Source organism: Dermacentor silvarum, unplaced genomic scaffold, assembly GCF_013339745.2.
Source record: "Dermacentor silvarum isolate Dsil-2018 unplaced genomic scaffold, BIME_Dsil_1.4 Seq639, whole genome shotgun sequence".
Lineage (NCBI taxonomy): Eukaryota > Metazoa > Arthropoda > Arachnida > Ixodida > Ixodidae > Dermacentor > Dermacentor silvarum.
Genome location: NW_023606557.1, coordinates 106,954 through 131,593, shown reverse-complemented (window position 1 = coordinate 131,593; position 24,640 = coordinate 106,954). Strand labels below are relative to the sequence as shown.

The following is a 24,640-nucleotide window of genomic DNA, read 5'->3' as shown; positions in this document are numbered from 1 at the left end:
AATGTGCTCGCTGCCGCCCTTGTCGGTGAGATTTTCCCGCGGAAGCCGCATTATAACCGGTATTTTGTCTCAAGCGGCTGCACTGTAAGCGGTATGCGTATACATGGAGTGCTATGGGAAAATTAACGGGAGTCTGAAAAGACTGTACTATACCGATCCTGCACTATAAACGGTTACGTTATAAGTGGTCTATACTGTAGAGTGTTGGAGTCATGAGGGATATCATGCTTTAAAAGCTTGCGGCCCTTTATACGCAATGCCTCACAACTTCATGTGTACCAGAGAGCGGGAAGAACGCCAACATTATACTAATCCATAAGAAGGGAGACGTTAAAGAACTGAAGAATTATAGACCCATTAGCTTGCTTTCAGTATTGTATAAAATATTCACCAAGATAATTTCGAATAGAATCAGGGCAACACTTGACTTCAGCCAACCAAGAGAACAGGCTGGCTTCAGGAAGGGATATTCTACGATGGATCATATCCATGTCATAAATCAGGTAATCGAGAAATCTGCGGAGTACAATCAACCTCTCTACATGGCTTTCATAGATTATGAAAAGGCATTTGATTCAGTAGAGATTCCAGCAGTCATAGATGCATTGCGTAATCAAGGAGTACAGGAGGCATATGTGAATATCTTAGCAAACATCTACAAGGATTCCACAGCTACCTTGGTTCTCCACAAGAAAAGTAGAAAGTTACCTATCAAGAAAGGGGTCAGACAAGGAGACACAATCTCTCCAATGCTATTCACTGCATGCTTAGAAGAAGTATTCAAGCTCTTAGACTGGGAAGGCTTAGGAGTGAGGATCAACGGCGAATATCTCGGCAACCTTCGATTTGCAGATGACATTGTCCTATTCAGCAACAATGGAGACGAATACAACAAATGATTGAGGACCTTAATCGAGAAAGTGTAAGAATTGGGTTGAAGATGAATATGCAGAAGACAAAGATAATGTTCAATAGCCTGGCAAGGGAACAAGAATTCAGGATCGCCAGTCAGCCGCTAGAGTCTGTAAAGGAGTACGTTTATCTAGGTCAATTACTCACAGGGGACCCTGATCACGAGAAAGAAATTTATAGAATAAAATTGGGTTGGAGTGCATACGGCAGGCATTACCAAATCCTGACTGGGAGCTTACCACTGTCGTTGAAAAGAAAAGTGTACAATCATTGCATTCTACCGGCGCTAACATATGGGGCAGAAACTTGGAGGTTAACAAAGAAGCTCGAGAACAAGTTAAGGACCGCACAAAGAGCGATGGAACGAAAAATCTTAGGACTAACGTGAAGAGACAGGAAGAGAGCGGTGTGGATCAGAGAACAAACGGGGATAGCCGATATTCTAGTTGACATTAAGCGGAAGAAATGGAGCTGGGCAGGCCATGTAATGCGCAGGATGGATAACCGGTGGACCATTAGGGTTACAGAATGGATACCAAGAGAAGGGAAGCGCAGTCGAGGTCGGCAGAAAACCAGATGGGATGATGAAGTTAGGAAATTTGCAGGCGCAAGTTGGAATACGCTAGCGCAAGACAGGGGTAATTGGAGATCGCAGGGAGAGGCCTTCGTCCTGCAGTGGACATAAAATATAGGCTGATGATGATGATGACTGTACAGTGTAGACCGCTTATAACGTAGGTTACCAGAGTTGTGAACATCCGTGCTATAAGCAATACCGCACTACAACCAAAACAACTATTTTATTGCGATAGCAATTATATGGACACTCCAGGCGCATTTCTGCCGTCTCTGTCGCTTTGAGATTCCGGATAAAATCCGAGAGCGATAAAACTGTCACCGCGCACTGTATTCTGTATGTGCAAGTGAAAGCGTGTGAGGGTGAGCCGGCAATCGTGGCTCAATCTCGTGAACACAAGGGAGGAAAGCAGGAAGAAAGTGCGCCATCTTTCATCGCGGCGCAAAGCTCTGGGGGTAGGGCAAAAGGGGTGGGGGAGGGGGTTTACTCCGGGCGGCCGGGCGCGCCTGCCAGAGCCACTGTATCTTGAAAGCCATCTGCGACGAAGGCCCAATCCGCTGTGCACTGTGTTTTCACGGCTTAGTTCGCGTTGATGCGAGATGCAGCACGAAGGTCAATTTGCTCGCTGCTGCTGCCGCGCTTCCTCACTCCAGCGTTATGACAGCGAGTTTCTGCGTTCATCGAGTGAGATGTGTTCATGTTTGCTAGCACGCGTGACACCATGCTGCTTGTGAAATGGGAACTGAAGCACTTTTTTAAAAAAGTGAGCTTTCAACAAATGGTTATACAGTAAAACCTCGATAATTCGAAGGTTACCGGGCAACGAAAATTCTTCGAATTAAGCAGATTTTCGAATTAACCGAAATGAATAAAAAAAAGAAAAGCAAGAACTTGCCACAAAAAGAAATCACCTTTATTTTCCATGTCCGAGAAAGATTACTTGAAGTATTCACTGATGCAGGATTACTTGGTGCGGTAGTTTGCCGCCCCTAGTGCCATGCTCTTCAGCTGGCTCACAACACGTAGCATACAAATATCACCCGCACTGCACTCAACAAAGTTGCGGCCGATGTTCACGGAATCGATAACTGCCGCAAAAGCGGGCGTGGGGGTGCTTGACTCCAAAAAAATTGGACTTGCTGGATATTCTGGACTTCAAAAATGCACTGTCAGGGTTCCCGGGAAATTGAGTTCATGCATTTTCGCACCCAATTTTTCAGACGAATTGAGACCCCAAAGTTCACTTTTCCGGACTAAATCGTTCTTTTCGAGCCACGCTACCCAATCTTGGAGGCCACCATGTTGGATTTTGCAATGGCTTAGATTCCAGTGGCTCGCTGTATAGCCTCCAAGATTGGAAGGCGCGCTATCAATAGAGAGCTCATGCCATACTCCAGTCTCTGAGGCCATGCCTGCTCTTCCTTGGCTGACAAAACACTCCAGAGTACGGCATTTTTTCTTTCTAGTATATCCGCTCAGTAGTACTACTGTAAAATTCCGAGCAAGCGCCCCCACCCGTGCAAGAGCCCTCCCCCCCCCCCCCCCTAACACACTGCTAATTTCAAATTTCCGCGCTGTTCCGGGAAAGCGCCCCCCCGCTCCGCGCCATCACTGGCCTGCCACATCCAGTCCACGAAAATAATGGCAAATTTGGCAAATCGCATTGGGATGCCCCGATGAGCCATTTAATCGAATCATGGTCGCACCCGGGCACCCCAGTGGGCACACGTGTGCATCGGGGCGAACTGCAGCTGGCAATCTGTAGTTCATGGACCGCCGGCCGCCGGCGAGATCTACCTCTCACACGGCACAGAGGATTTCCCTGCGGCACAGCGACGTGACCACTCGGCAACAGAGGAGTGGTCGCAGCTAAGCTCTGGCGTCGCCGGCAGCTTCACCGCTGCTAATCACTCGCCACCGATATCGTCGCTAGGCCTTTTTCAGTTCACTTCGAATCTGTAGCAGACGACGCTTAGAACGAACCGCCGACGCTCCCAAGCAGCAATGTTTTGTTACCGTCGTTGCCGCTTTACCCTCTCCTCGCTATAATTTCACACGATGAAGTAAATATGCTGATATTTGCGGCGCCACCAGCTGCGATGCGAGCATGGCCGAGCCGCGGTTCGCTGTCCGCCGTCGGTAGCCATGCACTGCAGCTGAGCTTGACTTGTATCGTAATTCTCATTAGTGCTAAATGTTTCACCGTGGACATGGTTTTTAATAAAGTGAACATTACGCGTCACTTTACTCTAGCGGACATAATTTTGCCTGGAATAGAAGCTGCATATAACCAATGTTCGTTTCGCCGGTCGCGGCGACGTGTCGGTGCAGCATCGATGTGCTCTTTCTGTAGTTTTGAGAGTGATAAACACCACTAACAAATCTTTGGCTTAATAAAGTTCATGTTCAATAAAATTTTAATGCCATTCCCACTGCGCTTTTTTTTGGTGGCAAAATTTTGTCGTTGCCATCTTGAATTTTGGTGCCGTTCCGGGATACGCGTTCCGGGATGCCGTTCCGGGATTCCTAACGTTGCCAGTAATTTCGACTTTCTTGAGGAGGGGCGCTTGCTCGGAATTTTACGGCAATAGATCTGCAACGCTGTGCCGCGGCACCAAATGCGTAACTTTCAACGGGGGGGGGGGGGGGGGTGCGCAAGGGGAATTGGCGACTTCTACCCTTCTAACTGCGTATTTAGCGCCGGAGCGGGTTCTCGCGCGCACCGTATCTTCTTGAAAGCGATCTCTAGACGGCTCTGACCTTTGTATGCGCTGTCCTTTTGCCGCTCAGTTTCCGTTGCAGCGATAGACCGCACGAACCTTCGCTCGCTGCGGCGGCCACGCTGACACCACGCTTGTTTTTTGTTTTTGTTTTTTTTTCTCTAAAGTTTCGGTTGCTATTTTGAACGTGGCGTGTACACTGAGCAGGTGTCTCGGAGACCCATGTCTCGGTGATCGGTGCTACCTCCCGTGCCTTCGCGAGAGCTAAGCGGTGCAAAGCTCGTTTCTTCGATCTCCATGGCGAACTCTGTTGGCGGAGATCGCCAACGCGGTGACGTTCGTGTTGACTGTACACGGAGACGACATCACTGCTGCGCAAATCCAAGCAAGTTGATCCCCTCTCAGCGTAGTATGAGGCAGGTCGTTATTAGAGATTTTTTGTAAGCCGCACTTAATAATTTTTTTTCGGACTATTTTTCAGTCCCCACGAGCTCGGAAAATCGGTTGGCGACAGTATGGAGGCCCAACTTAACAGCCGCACGTTGCTACCAGCCGGAAACTTCTAATTATCCGAATAGAGGCGTGCGGGCCATTAAAATTATCTGGTAGAATTTGCATAGAAAATGACTGGACTGCTCAAATTCTTCGAATTAACCGAGTTCGAATTATCGAGATTTTACTGTAGTTTTTCACCTCCTGAATACGAAAATCGTAGTTTAATAGGCAGGCCAGAAGTCAACGCTAGTCTATTTATTTTAACAAATACAAGCTGCAGCGTCTGCGGGAGACTCCGCCGGTCGGTTAATGGGCTCTGATGGCGAAGACGATCGAGACGTAATCTTAGGTATCGGCGAGGTGCGTGATTCGAATAGAGCGCTCACGTGACCCCTGTATTGACCTCATCCTTGAGCCCGTTCTTTCGCCGCTACACTCGGCGAGCAAAGGGGGCAGAGCATCAACGAAAATTTCAACGGCGATTTCAGCGCTGCTACGCGCATAATCGAGAAAATGACTGCAGGAGTAGAATTATACTGTGTCAGCTTTCCAAACCCCCTTAAATCTTCCAATTCTAAAACCTCTTCAGCTTCCCTTTAATGCGCAGAGAGCCGCGGTAGCGGACACGCTTTCACGCGCTCCCGCCATTGCGTCATTCTGCCCACTCCGCGCGAGAAATGCTGGGATGCGTGGCCGGTGCGGCTCGGCGTGGTGAGAGAAAAATAGGAACGGAGCTATTCACGTGCCAGCAGCAATGGAACGCGCCCGACAGCGCTAGACACACCGGTTGTGTCGTGTTGTTGGAGTATAGACGCCGGTCGTTCGCCACCGTGATGTCGGAGTATATCCGTGGCTTGAGGCAATTCGCGTTTGCCGTCTCGGTCGACTGCTGAACTTCTGGGCAGCCGCGCTGTAACTGGTATTTTGGCTCCCGCAACTGCACTATACGCAATAAGCGTATACATAGAGTGCTATGGGAAAGTTAACGGGAGACTGAAAAGACCGTACTATATCCGGTCCTGCAGTGTAAGCGGTTCCGTTATAAGTGGTCTGTACTGTAGATGAATAGTATATTCCAGTGAAGCAATCTCGTCAATGAAGTAGGACTGGTAATTGTGCAGTTTTCTTGTTAGCAGCCGTTTTGAACAGCACCTAAGCAGACGGCGTGTGCATCTGGTGGTTGTCGTTATGACGCAAGTCTCGGCATGCTGCCTCCGAGGTAAGGCTGACAGGCTGAGGTGACATGCACTCTAGGTCATGCATCACTTTCGTTGAGCAGTGGAGGAGTTTCTTCTGTTTCTGTATCCAGAAACGGCTATTTTTGCAAGCTTTTTGTGACACTTTGGTTCATATTTCAATGTTGCGTTTGCACGGAGACTCCTCTGTATCTACACAATCAGTACGCTTTTCGTGCAGTCCAAAATTTAGTTACAGTTGGCATTTGAGTTTTGTTTAAATTTATTTCGAAAGGAAGAGAAGCATGTGGCTAGTACATCATGTTCAAGCATGGTGTTCTGCTGTGCAGAGATTGATGTCTCATGTGAAATCTGTCCTGTTGGCTGTGTGCCAGTCGATGAAAAGCATTTGTTGTGAGACTGCTCTAACCTCTGCCGGCTAATGTCAGTCCATGAGAAGCATTTCTTCTCACCGGAGCAAAATGCTTGTCGCCTGCTTCGTGACTTAGCGATTTCGTCTCAGTCTTGCCTTCTGAACCTTTTCTTCTTTCCAACCCGCAGATGGTGTCGATGTCGCTGCCCACAACCTCATCTCATAGATCGGTGGAGTTCCTTTCAAAATCAGAGTAAGTTTATTGTCTCTTACTGGATCTGTGTCTATGTGAGTTCCCGTTATAGATTCATGCCTTGTTGGCCAGATTCATAGATGAGGAAGCTATAAAAGCACAAGCTGTCACTGCTAGTGGTGCAGTGTCAGCATAGTGTTTCTTTCTTTTTTTTTTCTTCTATGCCAACTTCGCCTGTGCACATATTTTGTGTTATTTGCAAGCAGATACTGACACGTACACATGTTTATCTTTCACCGGTGGCCGCTTTCAACATTGGCTGACAAATGTTAAACGTTATCGCTCGGCGCAGGACGCGCCTGCATTGGAAGCTTCTCGGACGTTATCAATGCTTCTATCTGTCGTCTGTGGTCACCGACGCCCATGTAATCTGATTGTATGAGCGACGCGAATTGTCTAGAACTTTCTGGAAGACACGCGGGCATCAGGGATTAATCTGGAACCTTCGATGACTCAGGTATAAAAGCCGACGCGTTTCGCCGCTGATCAGATTTCGACGATCGCCGACTGTGTTCGCCGCTATCGTTGTGCTTCAAGTGTAACTTGCTTTTGTGGGCACAGGTTCGCCCAATAAAGAATCAGTTTCGTCATTCCCAGTTTTCCGACTGTTTGCTTCATCGTCACTACTACGTGACATCTGGTGGAGGTGCTTTTATGTCCTTGTACCGGACCCCCCCGTCCAGCCGTGAGCCAAGCCCACACCGTCTAGAAGACGTCGACGCCTACCCCGACCAGCGAGCTAGTCGCAGGCTACTGAACCTGCCACCGGAGTACGAACCCCTACCTGAGAAGACCAAGAGGACAAAAGTCATGACCTCGGCAGCAGCTACCATGACAGCCCCTGTGCCAACATCTGCGGTCGTGATGCAACAATCCAGGGAGCCGCCGACTTTCCGCGGTTCGCCATGTGAAGACGCCGAAAGCTGGCTGGAGGCATACGACCGGGTCACTACGTTCAACAAGTGGGACTGCGACGAAAAGCTGCGCCATGTTTACTTCTCTCTTGAAGATGGCGCCAGAACCTGGTTCGAGAATAGGGAACGTTCACTAACAACCTGGGACCTCTTCCGAGCCGCCTTCCTGGACACCTTCACGAGCGTCGTCCGTAAAGAAAGAGCTGCAGCCTTGCTGGAAAACCGTGTACAGCTCCCGAATGAGGGCATCGGTATGTACACTGAAGAAATGACTCGATTGTTCCGGCACGCCGATCCAGCTATGCCCGAAGACAAGAAAGTTCGCTTGCTCATGCGGGGAGTTAAGCAGGAGCTATTCGCCGGACTGGTACGGAATCCACCAACAACAGTCCAAGACTTTCTCTCGGAGGCTACGACGATCGAGAAAGCACTGGACATGCGCAACCGGCAATACAATCGCCGTTCGACGCCACACTACGCCGAAGTCCAAGGACTTTCCGACGACCTACGAGACACCATCAGGGCGATAGTACGCGAAGAGCTGCGGAAGTTGCTACCGTCGTCGCAGCCTCAAGTTGCTTCCATCGCCGATATCGTGCGGGAGGAAATCCAGCAATCGCTAGGACTTCCCGAATCGCCGCAACCCCAGCCGGAAGCGATGACATACGCCGCCGTCGCCCGTCGTCAAGGCCCCCCTCCGCGCTCGCGCCAGGGCCCCGTAACGCCGCAATTCCGTCGCCCAGCGCCGCCGCCGCAGCCAGCACGCCCACCCGTCGCCCAGCGCAGCTACCCGAGAAAAACGGACATTTGGCGCGCCCCCGACCACCGCCCGCTCTGCTATCACTGCGGGGAAGCCGGCCATGTCTACCGCCGATGCCCATACCGCCAGATGGGCCTACGAGGGTTCGCCGTCAACGCGCCGCGTCCAGTGCAGGGTGAACAACCGCGCGACATCGCCGACTACCTCGCCGGAGCCCAGTGGCAACCCCGACGACCCTCACGCTCGCCGTCACCAGGCTGCTACATCTCGCCCCATCACCGTCAGTACACCGGTCCCACTCGGGGCCGATCTCCCAGTCCTTACCCGGGAAACTAAAGGCAGCAACCGATGGAGGTGCGGTTGCTGTACGACGCAATACCGAAGATCCTCCGCCGCCGACGAACAAGATTCGCGAATCACCACGACGAGGTATCAGCACACCGCCTGGCAAGAGCCCTAACGACAACACTTCGCCGCCGAAAGAAGACCTACCGACGCGACGTAGCAGCAGCGGAGCAAGCCGACGCAGCCGTGATCCGACGCCACGACTTAACCGCAACGCCAGACGACGACGGTCTACCGACTTAGACGTGCTAATCGATGGTCATCACGTCACTGCTCTCGTCGACACTGGAGCCGACTATTCCGTCTTCAGTGGCCCGTTCGCCGCCAAGTTGAAGAAGGTGAAGACTGCCTGGCAAGGACCCGATATCCGTACAGCGGGAGGCCACCTAATAACGCCGGCTGGAATCTGCACAGCACGAGTCACTGTGAACAACCGCACTTACCCGGCGAGCTTCGTAATCCTGCAGCACTGCTCCAGGGATGTCATCCTAGGCATAGACTTTCTAAACCAACACGGTGCAGTCATCGACTTAAGGTCCAAGTCGGTAACGCTTTCAACGCACAACGCGATACCACCGGATACAGACATCAGTTACCATGCCTTGAATGTGCTAGAAGAACAAGTCACTGTTCCGCCTCGCTCCAGCGTAATGATTTCCGTCGGTACCGAAGTGCCTGCAGACATGCAGGGCGTCATCGAGGGCGATCATCACTTACTGCTCGACCGTGAAATTTGCGTCGCTAGAGGCATAGCTGAGCTACGTGCAGGGAAAGCAAGGGTGATGCTCACGAACTTCAGCCCCGAATACAAGCACATTAACAAAGGCACCACGGTCGCCTACATCGACGAAATAGTACAAGCCAGCAGTGCTTTCGCCTTCACGGATTCCAGTGCACCTGCAACGACGACTATAGTACCTGAACCAACTTTCGACGTCAATCAGAACCTTCCCAGGCATAAGAAAGAACAACTAAAAGCTCTGCTCCTGCAATACAAGGACTGCTTCTCGTCGTCGTCAAAAGTTCGACAAACCCCTGTCGCCAAGCACCGCATCATAACCGACGAAAATGTCCGCCCACTCCGTCAGAGCCCGTATCGAGTTTCGGCGCGCGAACGCGAGGCCATAAGGCAACAAGTCGACGAAATGCTACGCGACGACATCATCCAGCCGTCCAAGAGTCCGTGGGCGTCCCCCGTGGTGTTAGTGAAGAAGAAGGATGGAACCCTACGTTTCTGCGTCGATTATCGTCGCCTCAACAAGATCACGAAGAAGGACGTATACCCCCTCCCACGGATTGACGACGCCTTGGATCGACTCTACAACGCAAAGTATTTTTCGTCGATGGACCTCAAAACCGGCTACTGGCAAATCGAAGTCGACGAGAGGGACCGGGAGAAGACTGCCTTTATAACACCAGACGGACTGTTCGAGTTCAAGGTCATGCCGTTTGGTCTTTGCTCGGCACCTGCGACTTTCCAACGCGTCATGGATACAGTACTGGCAGGCTTGAAGTGGCAGACTTGCCTCGTGTATTTGGACGACGTCGTTGTGTTTGCCTCAAGCTTCGAAGAACACCTGCGGCGCCTTGAAACAGTTCTTCGAGCTATCAAGACCTCCGGACTCACGTTGAAGCCAGAAAAGTGCCGCTTCGCATACGAGGAGCTCTTGTTTTTGGGCCATGTCATCAACAAGTCTGGAGTGTGCCCTGACCCACAGAAAACGGCGGCCATCACTGACTTTCCGCCGCCCGCCGACAAGAAGGCAGTGCGTAGATTTCTTGGCCTGTGCGCCTATTACAGGCGCTTCGTCAAAGATTTTTCACGGATCGCCGAGCCACTGACGTACCTCACGAAGGCCGACGTCGAGTTCAAGTGGGAGACGCCGCAAATCGAAGCATTTGAAGAACTGAAGCGACGCCTACAATCGCCGCCCATCCTTGCGCATTTCGACGAAAACGCCGATACCGAAGTCCACACCGACGCAAGCAGCGTAGGACTCGGCGCCGTGCTTGTGCAGAGGACTGACGGTCTAGAAAGGGTTGTAAGTTACGCTAGCCGGTCGCTATCGAAGGCGGAATCAAAAAATTCCACAACAGAAAAGGAGTGCCTCGCCATCATCTGGGCTACATCAAAGTTTCGCCCCTACCTCTATGGCAGGCCCTTCAAAGTTGTGAGCGACCACCACGCCTTGTGTTGGCTAGCTAACTTGAAGGATCCTTCAGGTCGCCTCGCACGATGGAGTCTGAGACTTCAAGCATTCGACATCACCGTCGTTTACAAGTCCGGGCGAAAGCACTCTGACGCCGACTGCTTCTCTCGCGCCCCCGTCGAACCGCCGCCACAAGACGACCAGGATGACGACACTTTTTTGGGACCCATCAGCGCCGACGAATTCGCCGAACAACAACGAGCCGACCCGGAACTAAGGAGCCTTGTAGACTATCTGGAAGGCAAGACCGTCATTGTGCCGAAGGTGTTCAGGCAAGGATTGGCGTCGTTTTTCTTGCAAAACGACATTCTCCTAAAGAAGAACTTCTCGCCTCTCCGAGCCAACTACCTCCTCGTGGTACCCTCAGCATTGCGTCCAGAGGTTCTGCAAGCTCTCCATGACGACCCAACGGCTGGACACCTCGGTTTTTCCCGCACGCTCGCGAGGATACAAGAAAAATACTACTGGCCTCGCCTCTCTGCCGACGTCGCCCATTACGTAAGGACATGCCGAGACTGTCAGCGACGCAAAACACCGCCGACAAGGCCAGCCGGACTTCTACAGCCGATCGAGCCACCTCGCCGACCGTTCCAGCAGATTGGGATGGACTTACTGGGGCCTTTTCCGACGTCGACGTCCAGGAATAAATGGATCGTCGTAGCTACGGACTACCTCACCCGCTACGCCGAAACAAAAGCCTTGCCCAAAGGCAGTGCTGCCGAGGTAGCCCGATTCTTCGTTGAGAACATCCTCCTGCGTCACGGTGCCCCAGAAGTCCTCATCACCGACAGAGGTACTGCCTTTACGGCAGAACTAACTCAAGCCATCCTGCGATACAGCCACACAAGCCATCGCCAGACCACCGCCTACCACCCGCAGACGAATGGCCTCACCGAGCGCCTAAATAAGACCATCGCCGACATGCTGGCAATGTACGTCGACGTCGAACACAAGACGTGGGATGCCATCCTTCTGTACGTGACCTTCGCATACAACACGGCCGTGCAAGAAACGACGCACATGGCGCCGTTCAACCTGGTCTACGGAAGGAACCCGGCAACGACGCTTGACGCCATGCTACCGGACGTCACCGACGAAGAAAATCTCGACGTTGCCACCTATTTGCAGCGTGCCGAAGAAGGTCGACAGCTCGCCCGACTGTGCATCAAGAACCAGCAGAGGACCGACAGCCGACACTACAACCTTCGACGACGCTACGTCGAGTACCAGCCCGGCGACCGTGTTTGGGTCTGGACTCCGATACGCCGACGAGGACTTAGCGAGAAGCTGTTACGTCGCTATTTCGGACCATATAAGATCACCCGACGTATTGGCGCACTGGACTATGAGGTCGTGCCAGACGGCATTTCGCAATCACAGCGGCGCCGGGCACGACCTGAAGTCATCCACGTGGTGCGTCTTAAGCCTTTCTACGCCCGCTAACAAACTTAGGTAGTTTGTTACTTTGTTATTGTTTTTTGTTATTTTGTTTATTACGCATGGTTTTGTTTTCGCTTTCGTGTTTGTTTATAGCATCGGGACGATGCTTTTTAAGGGGAGGGTATTGACACGTACACATGTTTATCTTTCACCGGTGGCCGCTTTCAACATTGGCTGACAAATGTTAAACGTTATCGCTCGGCGCAGGACGCGCCTGCATTGGAAGCTTCTCGGACGTTATCAATGCTTCTATCCGTCGTCTGTGGTCACCGACGCCCATGTAATCTGATTGTATGAGCGACGCGAATCGTCTAGAACTTTCTGGAAGACACGCGGGCATCAGGGATTAATCTGGAACCTTCGATGACTCAGGTATAAAAGCCGACGCGTTTCGCCGCTGATCAGATTTCGACGATCGCCGACTGTGTTCGCCGCTATCGTTGTGCTTCAAGTGTAACTTGCTTTTGTGGGCACAGGTTCGCCCAATAAAGAATCAGTTTCGTCATTCCCAGTTTTACGACTGTTTGCTTCATCGTCACTACTACGTGACAATACAAAATAGATCAAAATAGATGGCACAGTCAGTGAGCAAATGAATTCTATGGAAATCCATTAAATGGAGTAAGCTTTAGGAGCAGATGTTTACTCATTACCCGTTGAGATTACACAAACTTCCTAAGAAATTTCATGATGTTCCTTCAGAAAGGAAGCATTGCAGTTTTAAGAAATGCATATATACCTTCGTAGATATGCATATGCAAACGACTCGTACATTGAAGACATCAAAGGTGTACAAGTTAATTTTGACACCCTTTGGAAGTTCCAGGAGTCTGGTTTGGCACTGCGTAAAATCTAATGAAGAGTTTGGAAACGGTTCATTATATATTCCATTGCAAGTCTTCTCAAATGCTGTATGCAAAAATGCATGCAAAATGCGAACAAAAAGTAATACAGTATAACTTAATTGGTGCGATCCTGTTACGTGTGATTTCCCAGCACCAACGTTCGCGATCGAGTGCACATAAAATGACCCAATACAGGTACGCTTCCTCATTAACCGGTTCATACGTTCCTGGAAAACGCGATCTTTCGACACCAACATTCAATACATTGCAAAACTGCGATCGTATGATACATTATCGGGCCGCTAGATCCCATGTAAACAAGAAAAGGTGTGGGATGCATGCAATCGAATACAGTAGCTGCCCGCTGCAGTAGCTTCCCCGCAGTACTTAATAGCCCCTTGTCATGTGAAAACGCCAGCGCTCACTCAGTTTCTTATTCCAATACCAGCTACTCTCCTTGCGGGTTGTCGCACAGCGCATTCACAAATGTTGAGAACAGAAGAGAAAGAAGCATGCCATCACCACACGCATGGACGAGAGGACATGGGGTTCGAATAAAGCAGCTGCACACCGATGAACCACAGCCGACGGGCGGGCAGTCACTTCATTCTCAACATTATAGTGCCGAAACTCGCGAAGGCGACTGCTGTCTGCGTAACCGATTACGGAACGACTATGCCGTGAGCGCGGTATCATTTGAAGTACTGTAACAAAGCCGTGAAGGAAACCCTAGCTGACGCCTACAGACTTACAAGCGCTCCTAATTGAACTCGATGACATGGACCGTTTGTTGCCTCACTGAAATGAGCATTAAAATCGAAGAGCTTGTGAGTGACCACGATGAATACAAAGCCGAGTTTACGAAGACTCTTGAATACCACGAGAAGATCCACCACGTGATTAGCTGGGTTCGTTTTTGTCTCAATTCCTGCGCTGTCTTTGCATCTCTACCTACTGCCGCCAGCCTTTAGAGAGGACATCGGGCAGTACATTCAGATAGTCCACCTGATAAGCACTCGAACGTCAGTGCAAATGCCAGAACACCGCAGGCAAGGAATAAGTACTGAAGCTTCAGACTGAGGGTACTGCGTCAGCTGATACTGCACAACAACTAGTTGATCACCGACATGGGCCCCCAGAGCACGGCTAGTACAGAGGACAAGTTCGAGCATCCAGTACCTCAACTGCTCGCATAATTCACGATATTCCATGGCGCCATACCAATTGACATGCAATGGGCATGGAACGGACATTAATGACCAGCCGTGTTGTACGAACCAACTTGAATGACGATCCGTACGCATCTACCCGCATGTGTGCGCACAGTGCGGGAGACTGGGAGCCAGCCCCACCACCATCAGAACCACTACCAAAAATATTGTAATCACTATTGCCCCTCTCTACACTGCAGCGAGGAAACCGAATACCATCTGCAAGGCCGCACTCGGAATCGTACCCCCGAGACTGGCATATCGATAGCGTTGAGGCCTTCTAAGACCTTCTTCAGTGACAAAAAGGACATAAGCTGCCACAAGAACTGTCACAAGAATGACTACTTTTCAGGTGAGAAGGACAACTACGTGCAGCCACCCTGGTTCAGGTCGTCCCAGCATGAGTGCTATTGTATGGAGGGCGTTACTAGCCCATCTGGATCGTATGCAACTGCACCAATGTCTTCAACCAAAAAGTTCAACTTCATTGACCAGCAGAGCTATCTGCTGCCGACTACGCTGGCAAGGCTGCAGCCTACAGAGATGCCTGGTGACTCCACATTGGACAACTACAATCAAAGTCGACCGAAAGAGGGCAATTGTCCTGGAACCATTGTGATCGGCTGTGGACCAACGTGGCCGATGTACCAGCAGACACCTTCGTGGTGCCTACATCGAGAGCCAGAACGATGACATGGATGACCTGCTCATGATCCACAAGTCCAAGAAGAAAAGGAAGCAACCTCTTTCGGCACCTCTTGCAGTCGCTCACGCGTTGTCGGATGATTCATGGGCTTCCATTCCAGCCTGGTGGGACGCCAGTAGCAACCGCCACCGCAGTCAATGTGTCATGCTGTTGCAGACTCTGAAAGCGACGACAAGAGCATCTACGAGTTTTGCCAATTTGACTGCCGCCAGCTGAAAAACTCCCAAGACATGAGACTAAGGAGTGAAGTTTAGAAGGCGCAGGGCACTGCTGTCATCATCAACCATCTCGTACGTTTCTCACCGGTGGCAGTGTGTTGAGAACAGAAGAGAAGGGAGTGTGCCATCAACGGCTAGGGGACATGGGGTTCGAATAAAGCAGTTGCACCGAACATCTGCAACTGCCATTAGTTACAGTTAACATGCAGTCAATTTGTTCTTTACATAGCTATAACCACCGACTCTATTGCGTTGAGCTTCATCTATCTGTGTCACAGTGCATTTGGTGTACATACCTGCCAACTCTTCCGAATTTTCCGTATTATGTACGAATTTGGACCCGTCTTACGATTTTACGAATGTCGGCTCAATTTTTACGGAAAAGTGGTTATATTCGCGAAATAGTTTTTAACATTTTTAATAAATTCACACCGTTGCTGGTGGGTAGGGGCGCCACTTACGTAGGGGCGCATAGAGATGGAGGTATGCGCCGTAATCTTTATTGTCTGCAGAGAAAGGAGATTTTTCAATCTGTGACGTTGCCTTCGTCATCGGATTGTTGGACTACCTGACGACAGCTGGAAGTCACTGGTTGTCGTTACTCTCAACATAGAGGCCCACCTGTACGTAAGTGGCGCCCCCAGAGACGACGGCGATTTCGGGTCGATGCGGCAGGCACAGTTTCGGTATGGGAGGCTGTGGCTAGTCGTCTTGCCTGTCACCTTCGCTAGGCTTTTTTCGCGAGTACAGTAAAAGCTCGTTAATTCGGACACGTCCTTTGGTCCCGGCAGGCGTTTGCATTATTTAATGCAATGAAACTCTCGTTAATTCGGACGTATTTGGCCGCACATCGGTTAATTCGGACAACTCTCGGTGCTCGGCGAGCGCGGAGCGCCGCAAATGTGCGACGCAAACGAGCTATAACTAAGTGTACTCTACCATAACGGCATTAGCGTCCACCGAAACGAAGCGACGGAGTTCAAATCGTACGGGAATGACAGCAACGCCAGAACGCTTCGTGCATATTTGAGCCTTTAAAGCTTTTATTCTTGCGTTTGCCGGCGCGCATAGCACCGCGTTGGCCGCGTGCCTTCAAAACTGCGTAGTCGCCATCCGTGATCGCGTTGATAGCGGCCACGGTTTCATCTGCAGCGGTTGCGGCAAAAAGTAGTTTCGTTTTCACTCAGGGTCATGCTGTCAGGGAATGGAATACGAACTCCTTGAAAAGACAAAAAAAAATTTTTTTTGAGCCGTTCCACGCCGCCGCGCGTTGTTTTCCATCCTCCGCATCGCCAGCCTCACGCGCCTCTGTCCCGTTGCCCTTCCGCCCCTCCGAACACGAATGGTCCGCGCCCATAGGCTCCCTACAGTGAACAGGCGGCGCTGCTGCGCAGCAGCGGTGGCGCGATGCTCAGCGTCGCATGTGGCGGGCGGCGCGAACCTGGGAAGGGGGGAAGACAGCGAGATTTCGGAACTACGTATACACGCCTCCGAAAGCCGCACGTATATCCGCGATCCGCTTTCTTTTTTTGTGCGTGTGTGTACGTGAAAGTACAAGCGTGGCCGTCTGTGATGGCACAAATAGTTTTTGCGGGGTTCAGGCCTATTAAAGGAATAGACGATTACTTTCACGGTGCAGCGTTAACCAGCGGAGACAAGCTCTACGCTGCTTCGCATGTTGCTTGTGTGAAAGACGGCGTGGACGTTCAAACGAAGTGCCATTCGCAACAGGGAAAGCAAGTATACGACGTCATCCTTCACGTGAGTAAAGCTTACTGTAATACTAAAATTGAAGTCACTAAACTGGCACCCTGAAATCGTGACACCCGGAAACCGATTTTTAATCGACGCCTCACTGTTGGCAATGCATGCCTCATTTCGCTCCGACGCGTTGTACGCGCGGCCTATCATTTGATACCCCTGTCACACTGTTACTTTAGATTGTCATACAGCTCGATCTGGACCGTGTGCAGCTACACGCTCACTCGTAGGCTGTCGTCAGCACAGTCATGTCGAGTGAGCTAAACGATTCGGATTGTTGGATCGTGTGGCAGTGACCATGCTATCCTCGTTGACTCGTTTGGGACCCAGTCGGAGCCACCTGCTGCGCTGATAAACGAGATTTATTAACTAGGCGATCTTAATTTACATGACACGAATGTTCGTTCTTCATCATGTACAATGATCGAGGCTCATTAGGCCCCTTTCACGAGATACGATATCGCATGCGAATTCCTTTCCTTGCATACGCGCTTTGCTTTTACAATGATACATCGCAAATGTATATCACAAGAAAAATCGTACCATGCGAAACCGCGCCTCTCAAGCGCCAGCGGCCGAAACGAGGATCGTCGAGTTAGTGCTCGCCAGCACAAAATAGGCTTCCTTGGCATAAAATATTGCTCATCGCACATGCCAGTGCTATGCTGATCATACCGAATGCTAAGACAACGGCAAGCAGTCGTCAAATCAGCAAAGTCGTGACAAATTTCTTTTAAATGTTCAGCAGCTGGCCATGGCCGCTGGCGTCGCACAACGAGCTGTGAAACGCACATGTGTAGCACGCTTTACAGAACAAAACCTTGTCACAAATATCAAAAAAGCTGACTTACTTTACTCTCCTCACAGCTGCGGCCCATTTCTTTCGCCGTTCGATCTCATAAGACTTGCCAGGAAACCTGTACAACTTTGTCCCCGGCTGGCCTTCGTGGTTGTGACAGCCCTTTACGCAGCAGTATCACCGGTTCCACTTGCCTTTCTTTTTTTCACCTCCGACGCTTGCCGATGAAGCGCATGTCATTGCACCGTCGCAAGACGTATAAAAAAATAAGGAGGCTGGTGAACAAAGCAAAACGGCTTCAACCGTGGCCGAGACTAAATGTAGCGCGCGGGAAAGAACACTCATCGAGCCGGCCGAGCTGCGGCGCCCACTTCCCAACACTGTTGCGTCGCTGCGCCAGATGGCGCCAGAGCAGCCGCAAACTCGACTGTACGGAGCCTATAGCTCTAAGCCACGCCACCCTCCGAAACATGAATGGACAGCGCCAAAACAACGTTAGCGTCCACCGAAACGAAGCAACGGAGTACTGGAATGACAACAACGCCGGAAGGCTTCGTGCCTATTTGTTCCTATTCGTGCCTAGCTTGCGTTTACTGCCGCACATAGCACCGCATTGGCCGCGTGTCTTCATGACTGCGTAGTTACCATCCATGATCGTCTTGATAGCGGCCGCGATTCCGTCCGCTGCGGTTGTGGCAAACTACTAGTAGTTTCGTTTTGACTCGGTACGCACGTCGGCCGCGTGCCTTCATAACTTGGTAGTCGCCATGCATGATCGCGGCGATATCGACAGCGGTTTCGTCCGTAGTTGCAGCAAACGGTAGTTTCTGTTTGACTATGCGTGCGTCGGTCGCGCGCCTTCAGAACCGCAAGGTCGCCGTGCATGATCACGTTGACAGCGGTTGCGGTAAGCAATAGTTTCGTTTTTACTCAGTGCAAAGCTGTCGAGGATGGAGAGAGATTGCGGTTGTGAAGAGGAAGAGGCGCACCGTCTATATCGCGATGGGCGGCGACCCAGCGACATTGGCGAAAAAATAAACGGGATGTGCGCGCGCTAGTGAAAAGCGCGTCTCAGATGAAGACGTGCGCCGCAGCCGCAATGTGAAGGAAGTCGCGAAACCTTCGCCGCTGCGAGCTCTAATCAGTCGCGAGATGACGAGAATTGCAGCTTCCGCATTGCGTTTATGCAAAATAGAAACAGAATTTGCTGATTCATACTGAAAATAAGAGCGTGTTGACGTAGTAAGCAGTTGTTTATTGTTTTCTTGATACCCTCGATAATTCGACATTCGGTTAATTGGGACATTTGTTTCGGTCCCGTGAAATCCGAATTAACAAACTTTTACTGTATGACCTGTTTTGTGGGCCTCGCGTTTTTTGTGCGACGTGCTGCTGCATCGGGCGCAGTGCGACTCCGGCACTCCGGTGTTTTGTAGCCGTAGAGGCTGCGAAGCGTGATGGCGTGCTCGAAGCCTCGTCAGTACTAGACTCTATCAGTACTTCCAAGTGTGTTTGAAGGCGTACTCCTCGGCAGAATTCCCGTGCACGCCCCCCCCCCCCCCCCCCCGGTCGCGAGTTTACGAATTTGACAGTCTTGAGGTTGGCAGGTATGGGTGTAGTGCCATTGGAAGCGTATTGCGCACTTTTAGTACACAATAGCCCAAATGCGTTGCCCTTCTCTGCTACAGGCAGTGCGATGTGAGCGCCGTGTTTTGCTCTGGTGGCACCGTATTCTGGCATTGCTCACCAGTTCGGTATTGTTTTGGTTTCCTGTCGTCTTCTTAAAAAACTACGCAGTAGGAAGATGACAACATGCGTCTCTGGTCTCTCGAGCCCCACCAAGCTTAATGCACATTTGCATATCATGCCACATCAATCCGCACCGAACGAGCACGTCGAAACTTCTCACCACAATCTCTCGCTCAAAGAAGCTGCTAACCTATGCCGAATTCGAGGAGCACAAACGTAAGCTTGCTGAAAGCGCAATTGCAATGGGTGTCTTGAGCCATTCGGGCCCCAGCATTTTGGCGCGAGCCAGTGTCTCATGCTGCAACGTTCGCACAGTGCTTCACAATGCGTAGATGTCAACTACAGTCAAGCCTTCCAAAGCTTTAGTTACTTTGGATCGTACCTTCTCTTGGTCAGTATGTTATTTTATCATGTTTTTTTGTTTTTTTTTTCACAACGAATGAACGGGTTCTACTGATAAAGCAGCCAAAATAAGCGCAGTCAGTAAGTGGTGACTGAGAAAATTTATTGAATATTAGCAGAGGATGTGCTTGGACTCATAGGGAGGAAGCTAGGGAGAAAAATAAATTATCGCCTGGCAGAGCACTTGTGATGCAGTCTGTAATGGGATAACTTAAGAACTTGAAAACCGGAACATGGCCTGCAGGTGTGGTGGTCAAACTGGCAGCTGGCACCGTAAAGGAAAAACCCACTCTGTGGCAATCCTAGTTCTTGTTTGGCTGACGCAGTCTGTGGCGTTCACTGCATCACATAGATGTAGCAACATAGACGTAGATGTTGGGTATTTTGCAAGAGGCTTCATTGTGAGCTAAGGGTAGCACTAGCACATGGCAATTCACCAAATCACTTAACCCTTTCAGCTTGTTTGGTTTTTTTCAGAGGTGACGCACCGGCCAGCATTGGGTTTTTATTTCTCAGATTTAAAATGAACACAATGGTTTATTTCTGGTTATGCAGAAGGGAAAAAAATGACATGGTTAATGAAAAATGCGCTCTTGGTATCCGAGGGGGGAGAGTGGAGAACACACAGGCACGTCAGTGACATGGCGATAGAGAAGCGCAGGAATGTACCGGTACATCAGTGGTTTTGAAAGGGTTAAATGTCAGCATCACTAAGCAACAGTGGCTCAACATGAAAAATAAACTTGCCATGACTTGTGTTTTCGAAACATTTTCTTCCCTCCAATTTTTGGGAATGCAAGTAAGACGGTAGGGTCGTCTGATATTGCAGGCTGAGTTATTATACTTGGCAATATATGGTAGGTCATCTCTTAGCAATGAAGAAATGCCTTGGGATTGTGAAGACCGCAATAAGTCACCCTAGATGAACTAAATGTTTGCCTGTAGGGCCTTTATTTAAGTCTCTCACAAGGTGTGTGTTGATCTTGTCCTTCCCAGGAACTGGCCAGGGTCTGCATTGAACGAGCGCTCACCTCGCGCCTGCCTGGCAGAGGTCAAGCGCCGGCGTCGCACGCCCCCTGCAGGACCCATAGTACCAGGTGGGTTGCCGTGCTCTCTTCACACGAGCCTGGGAAGGAAGTTGAAGGTTGCCCTGCATCTCATTGTTGTTATTGTGGGTGTACACCACATTTTGACAACCTTTGTTAGAAACAGCATCATTTTGTTTGTGTTCTGTGAAAGAGATTGCTACACGAGGAAGATTGTTGGGGCAGCAGAAAAGCTGAGCGATGATTACGAATACGTTATTTCACCATCAGTTTCGTTATCCAAAAAAGAATTAGATTTTCTCGGCGATGGCTGGTGATAGCCAAATGCTTTTTGCCATTTTGCATGTGCTTCCTCACCATATGATTGGTTTGCCTCTGGTTTTACTGTGTGTATAAATACGGTCTTCAATGTTAAACATCACTTGCAAGTTAGGGCTTGTGTGTCTCCTATGTACTGCACTAAAAATGTATGTTTCCCAACACTGACCACGTGCATTTGGCCTATGTGCCGTGCTGACCAAGTAGCAGTTGAGCAAGCTCAGGAGTGTCTCAGCAAGAACTGTGTCACATCAAACTTGGTAGTGGGCCTCAGAGTATATAAGCGGAAAGGTTGACACCATGTTCTGCAGCCCTTGTGAAAGCACAGCTCAGCACCAAATGGGATGGGGAAGACAGAGTTTAGACAGAAGAGGAAGCAGAGCATCTGCTGCAAAGGCAGAAGTGCTCAAAGTTGGGAGTGACTCAAGTCCAGAAGCTCAATTTACGTGAGAAAGTAGCTCTTTCATGTCCACCATGACCTCGCCGTGACGACAGTGAAACAATTAGCAATGATTATGCATATGCACAGAGCCTTGCTGAGTTTAGAAAACTTGCTTGCAAATTTTTGAATAATTGCAGCATTACCTATCTCACGATGACTGTCGACGTTAATGCATTAGCATTGAATCAATGTACAGTAAAAGCTTGTTAATTTGAATTCCACAGGGATGCTACGAAAATTGTAATTACACAAAATTCAATCTAATGAAGGTCAGAAAAAAATTACACCGACGATTACAATACTCCCTAATGCAATATTTGAGCATAGCTATATGTAGTAAAATATTGGTGATATGAATTTCACGGGGTCGCGTGAAATATTCGTATCACCCAAAATTCCTATCATCAAAACGTATACAAAATTGGGTTACAAAGTTCCTAGTGGATCCCCGTTGATACGTTCCTCGCTGCTGCATTTTCCCGGCTGCTACGTCGCGTTTTCGCGGTCCCGTCCTAAATCCCGTTGACTTCCATGTATTAACTTACCCTTTATACGTCGCCAATCTGTAATTGCGTTCGAATGTGGCGGTCACGTAAATTTAGTGGCGCAGCCAGATTGTACATTGCAACAAGCGACCGGCACGTTGCCAAATACGGCGTGGCTGCCATATCTTGAAAGCGATATGCGAGGTGAGCAGAGTGCGCGCCTGCGCGGGCCTCATCTTCAAAATGATCTGGGATGTTGACAAAGTGCACGTAGTGCCTGATAGCTGAGTATGCACTGTGCCTTCGACGTTTAGTTCATGTTGAAGAGCGAGACAGCACGAAGGTCAATTCGCTCGCTGCTGCTGCCGCACTTCCTTACTCCAGCGTCTTGACAGCGAGTTCCCACGATCATCGAGCGAGATGTGTTCATGTCTACCTGTGCGTACGTGACACCGTGCTTGTTAATTTAGTTAATAAGCAAATGTTTACAAGTTTATACCGCCGATAAAACTATATCCTTATTTCGTACAGCTGTCTACTAATTTTCTCTGGCAATCGTTGCTTCACCTTTCGGGCGAAACGGGGTTCTACTATTCGTGTGCGTTATCTTCTTTCCCAAATCGTCATTGATCGACTTCTGGAAGGCGTAAAAGTATGTGCACGTGCCCTCACGAATGTTTTCACACGCTACTGAATGCCTCGGCATTTCGAGTGCAAGGAGCGTGTTGGCCATCGTGGCTGCTGCCGCGATCGTTGTTGCTGCAGCGGTCCTCGTCTTCTTTCTCACTGGTCAAAGCATCTGGCTGTGATGTGGTCCGGTCCACTCGACGGGAAGACCAATGAGAGATTGCGCAGCCGCGTGACGTAGACGGTTGCTTGGCAACTATGGATTCCGCCCAAATCACGCAATGCCAGCTTGTCTGTGCCAGTCACTCCACTGACCCGGCCGCCGCTGTTGATCACGTGTTCGTATTGACACGTATACATGTTTATCTTTCACCGGTGGCCGATTTCCACCGGCTAACAAATGTTAAACGTTATCGCTCGGCGCAGGACGTTCCTGTATCGGAAGTTTCTGTTGCCTGTTTTCACCGACGCTTATGTTATCTGATTGTATGACCGACGCGAATTGTCTAGAACTTTCTGGAAGACACGCGGGCATCATGGATTAATCTGGAACCTTCGATGACTCAGGTACTAAAAGCCGACGCGCTTCACCGCTGATCAGATTTTCGACGATCGCCGACTGTGTTCGCCGCTATCGTTGTGCTTTGAGTGTAGCTTGCTTTTGTGGGCACAGGTTCGCCCAATAAACAACCAGTTTGGTCATACACAGTTTTGCGACTGTTTTCTCTACCGTCACTACTACGTGACATCTGGTGGAGGTGCTAGTTCGTTCATGCACCGAACGCCCCCGCAAAGCCGCGACCCAAGCCCGAAACCGGAGGACGAGACCAACGTCGCCAAGGACCAGCGAGCTAGCCGTAGGCAGCAAGGACTTGTGCCGGAGTTCGGACTTCTTCCCGAAAAGACCACTGCAATCAAGGCCAAGTCAACAACCAAAATGGCAGCACCAGCATCCCCCATCCTGCTGCAGCAACCTCGGGAGCCACCGACTTTTCGTGGATCATCGGCTGAAGACCTGAAACCTGGTTGGAGACATACGAGAGGACCGCGACGTTCAACAAATGGAGCGACGACGACAAGCTGCGCCATGTTTATTTTTCATTAGATGATGCTGCTCGGACCTGGTTTGAGAACAGAGAGACCACCCTGGTGACGTGGGACCTATTTCGTGAGAACTTCGTGAGGACTTTCACGAATGTCGTGCGAAAAGAAAGGGCCGAAGTTTTATTAGAAACCAGAGTGCAATTGCCGAACGAGAACATCGCGATCTTCACAGAGGAGATGACTCGCCTCTTCCGCCACGCCGACCCCGATATGTGTGAGGAAAAGAAAGTTCGATTCCTGATGCGGGGCGTCAAAGAGCATCTATTCACTGGATTGATGCGCAACCCGCCCAAGACTGTCGCCGAATTTCTTTCCGAGGCTACAACGATCGAGAAGACGCTTGAAATGCGCGTCAGGCAATACAGCCGCCGTGCCCTGACCAACTACGCCGACGCTCAAGTGCTAGGCGCCGACGACCTGCGCGATACCATCAGAGCGGTCGTTCGCGAGGAGCTGCATAAGCTCTTTCCCAGGTCGCAGCCTCATGTGGCATCTATCGCCGACGTCATCAAAGACGAAGTTCAGCGCTCACTTGGAGTTCCCGATGTTCAGCCACAATCGCCGCAACCCCAGCCGGAAGCGCTGACCTACGCCGCCGTCACCCGTCGTCAAGGCCCCCCTCCACGCTCGCGCCAGGGCCCCGTAACGCCACAGTTCCGTCGTCCACCGCCGCTGCCGCCAGCACGCCCGCCCGTCGCCCAGCACAACTACCAGAGGAAGACGGACATTTGGCGCGCCCCCAACCACCGCCCG

General features: G+C 50.5%; 1 protein-coding gene across 2 annotated transcripts in view; it reads left to right on the top strand.

Moving 5' to 3' along the window:
- The window catches only part of LOC119435342 (uncharacterized), a 58,834-nt gene that overhangs the window by 7,863 nt on the left and 26,331 nt on the right, over nt 1-24,640 (top strand). Inside the window, exons 2-3 of one of the 2 annotated variants that reach the window (XM_037702233.2) lie at nt 6,441-6,505; nt 20,862-20,962. In XM_037702233.2, coding sequence (XP_037558161.1) covers nt 6,441-6,505; nt 20,862-20,962 — 166 coding nt within the window. Of the gene's footprint in view, nt 1-4,895; nt 6,506-20,861; nt 20,963-24,640 lie in introns of those variants that run through there. The other variant, XM_049659805.1, reaches the window with a different exon arrangement.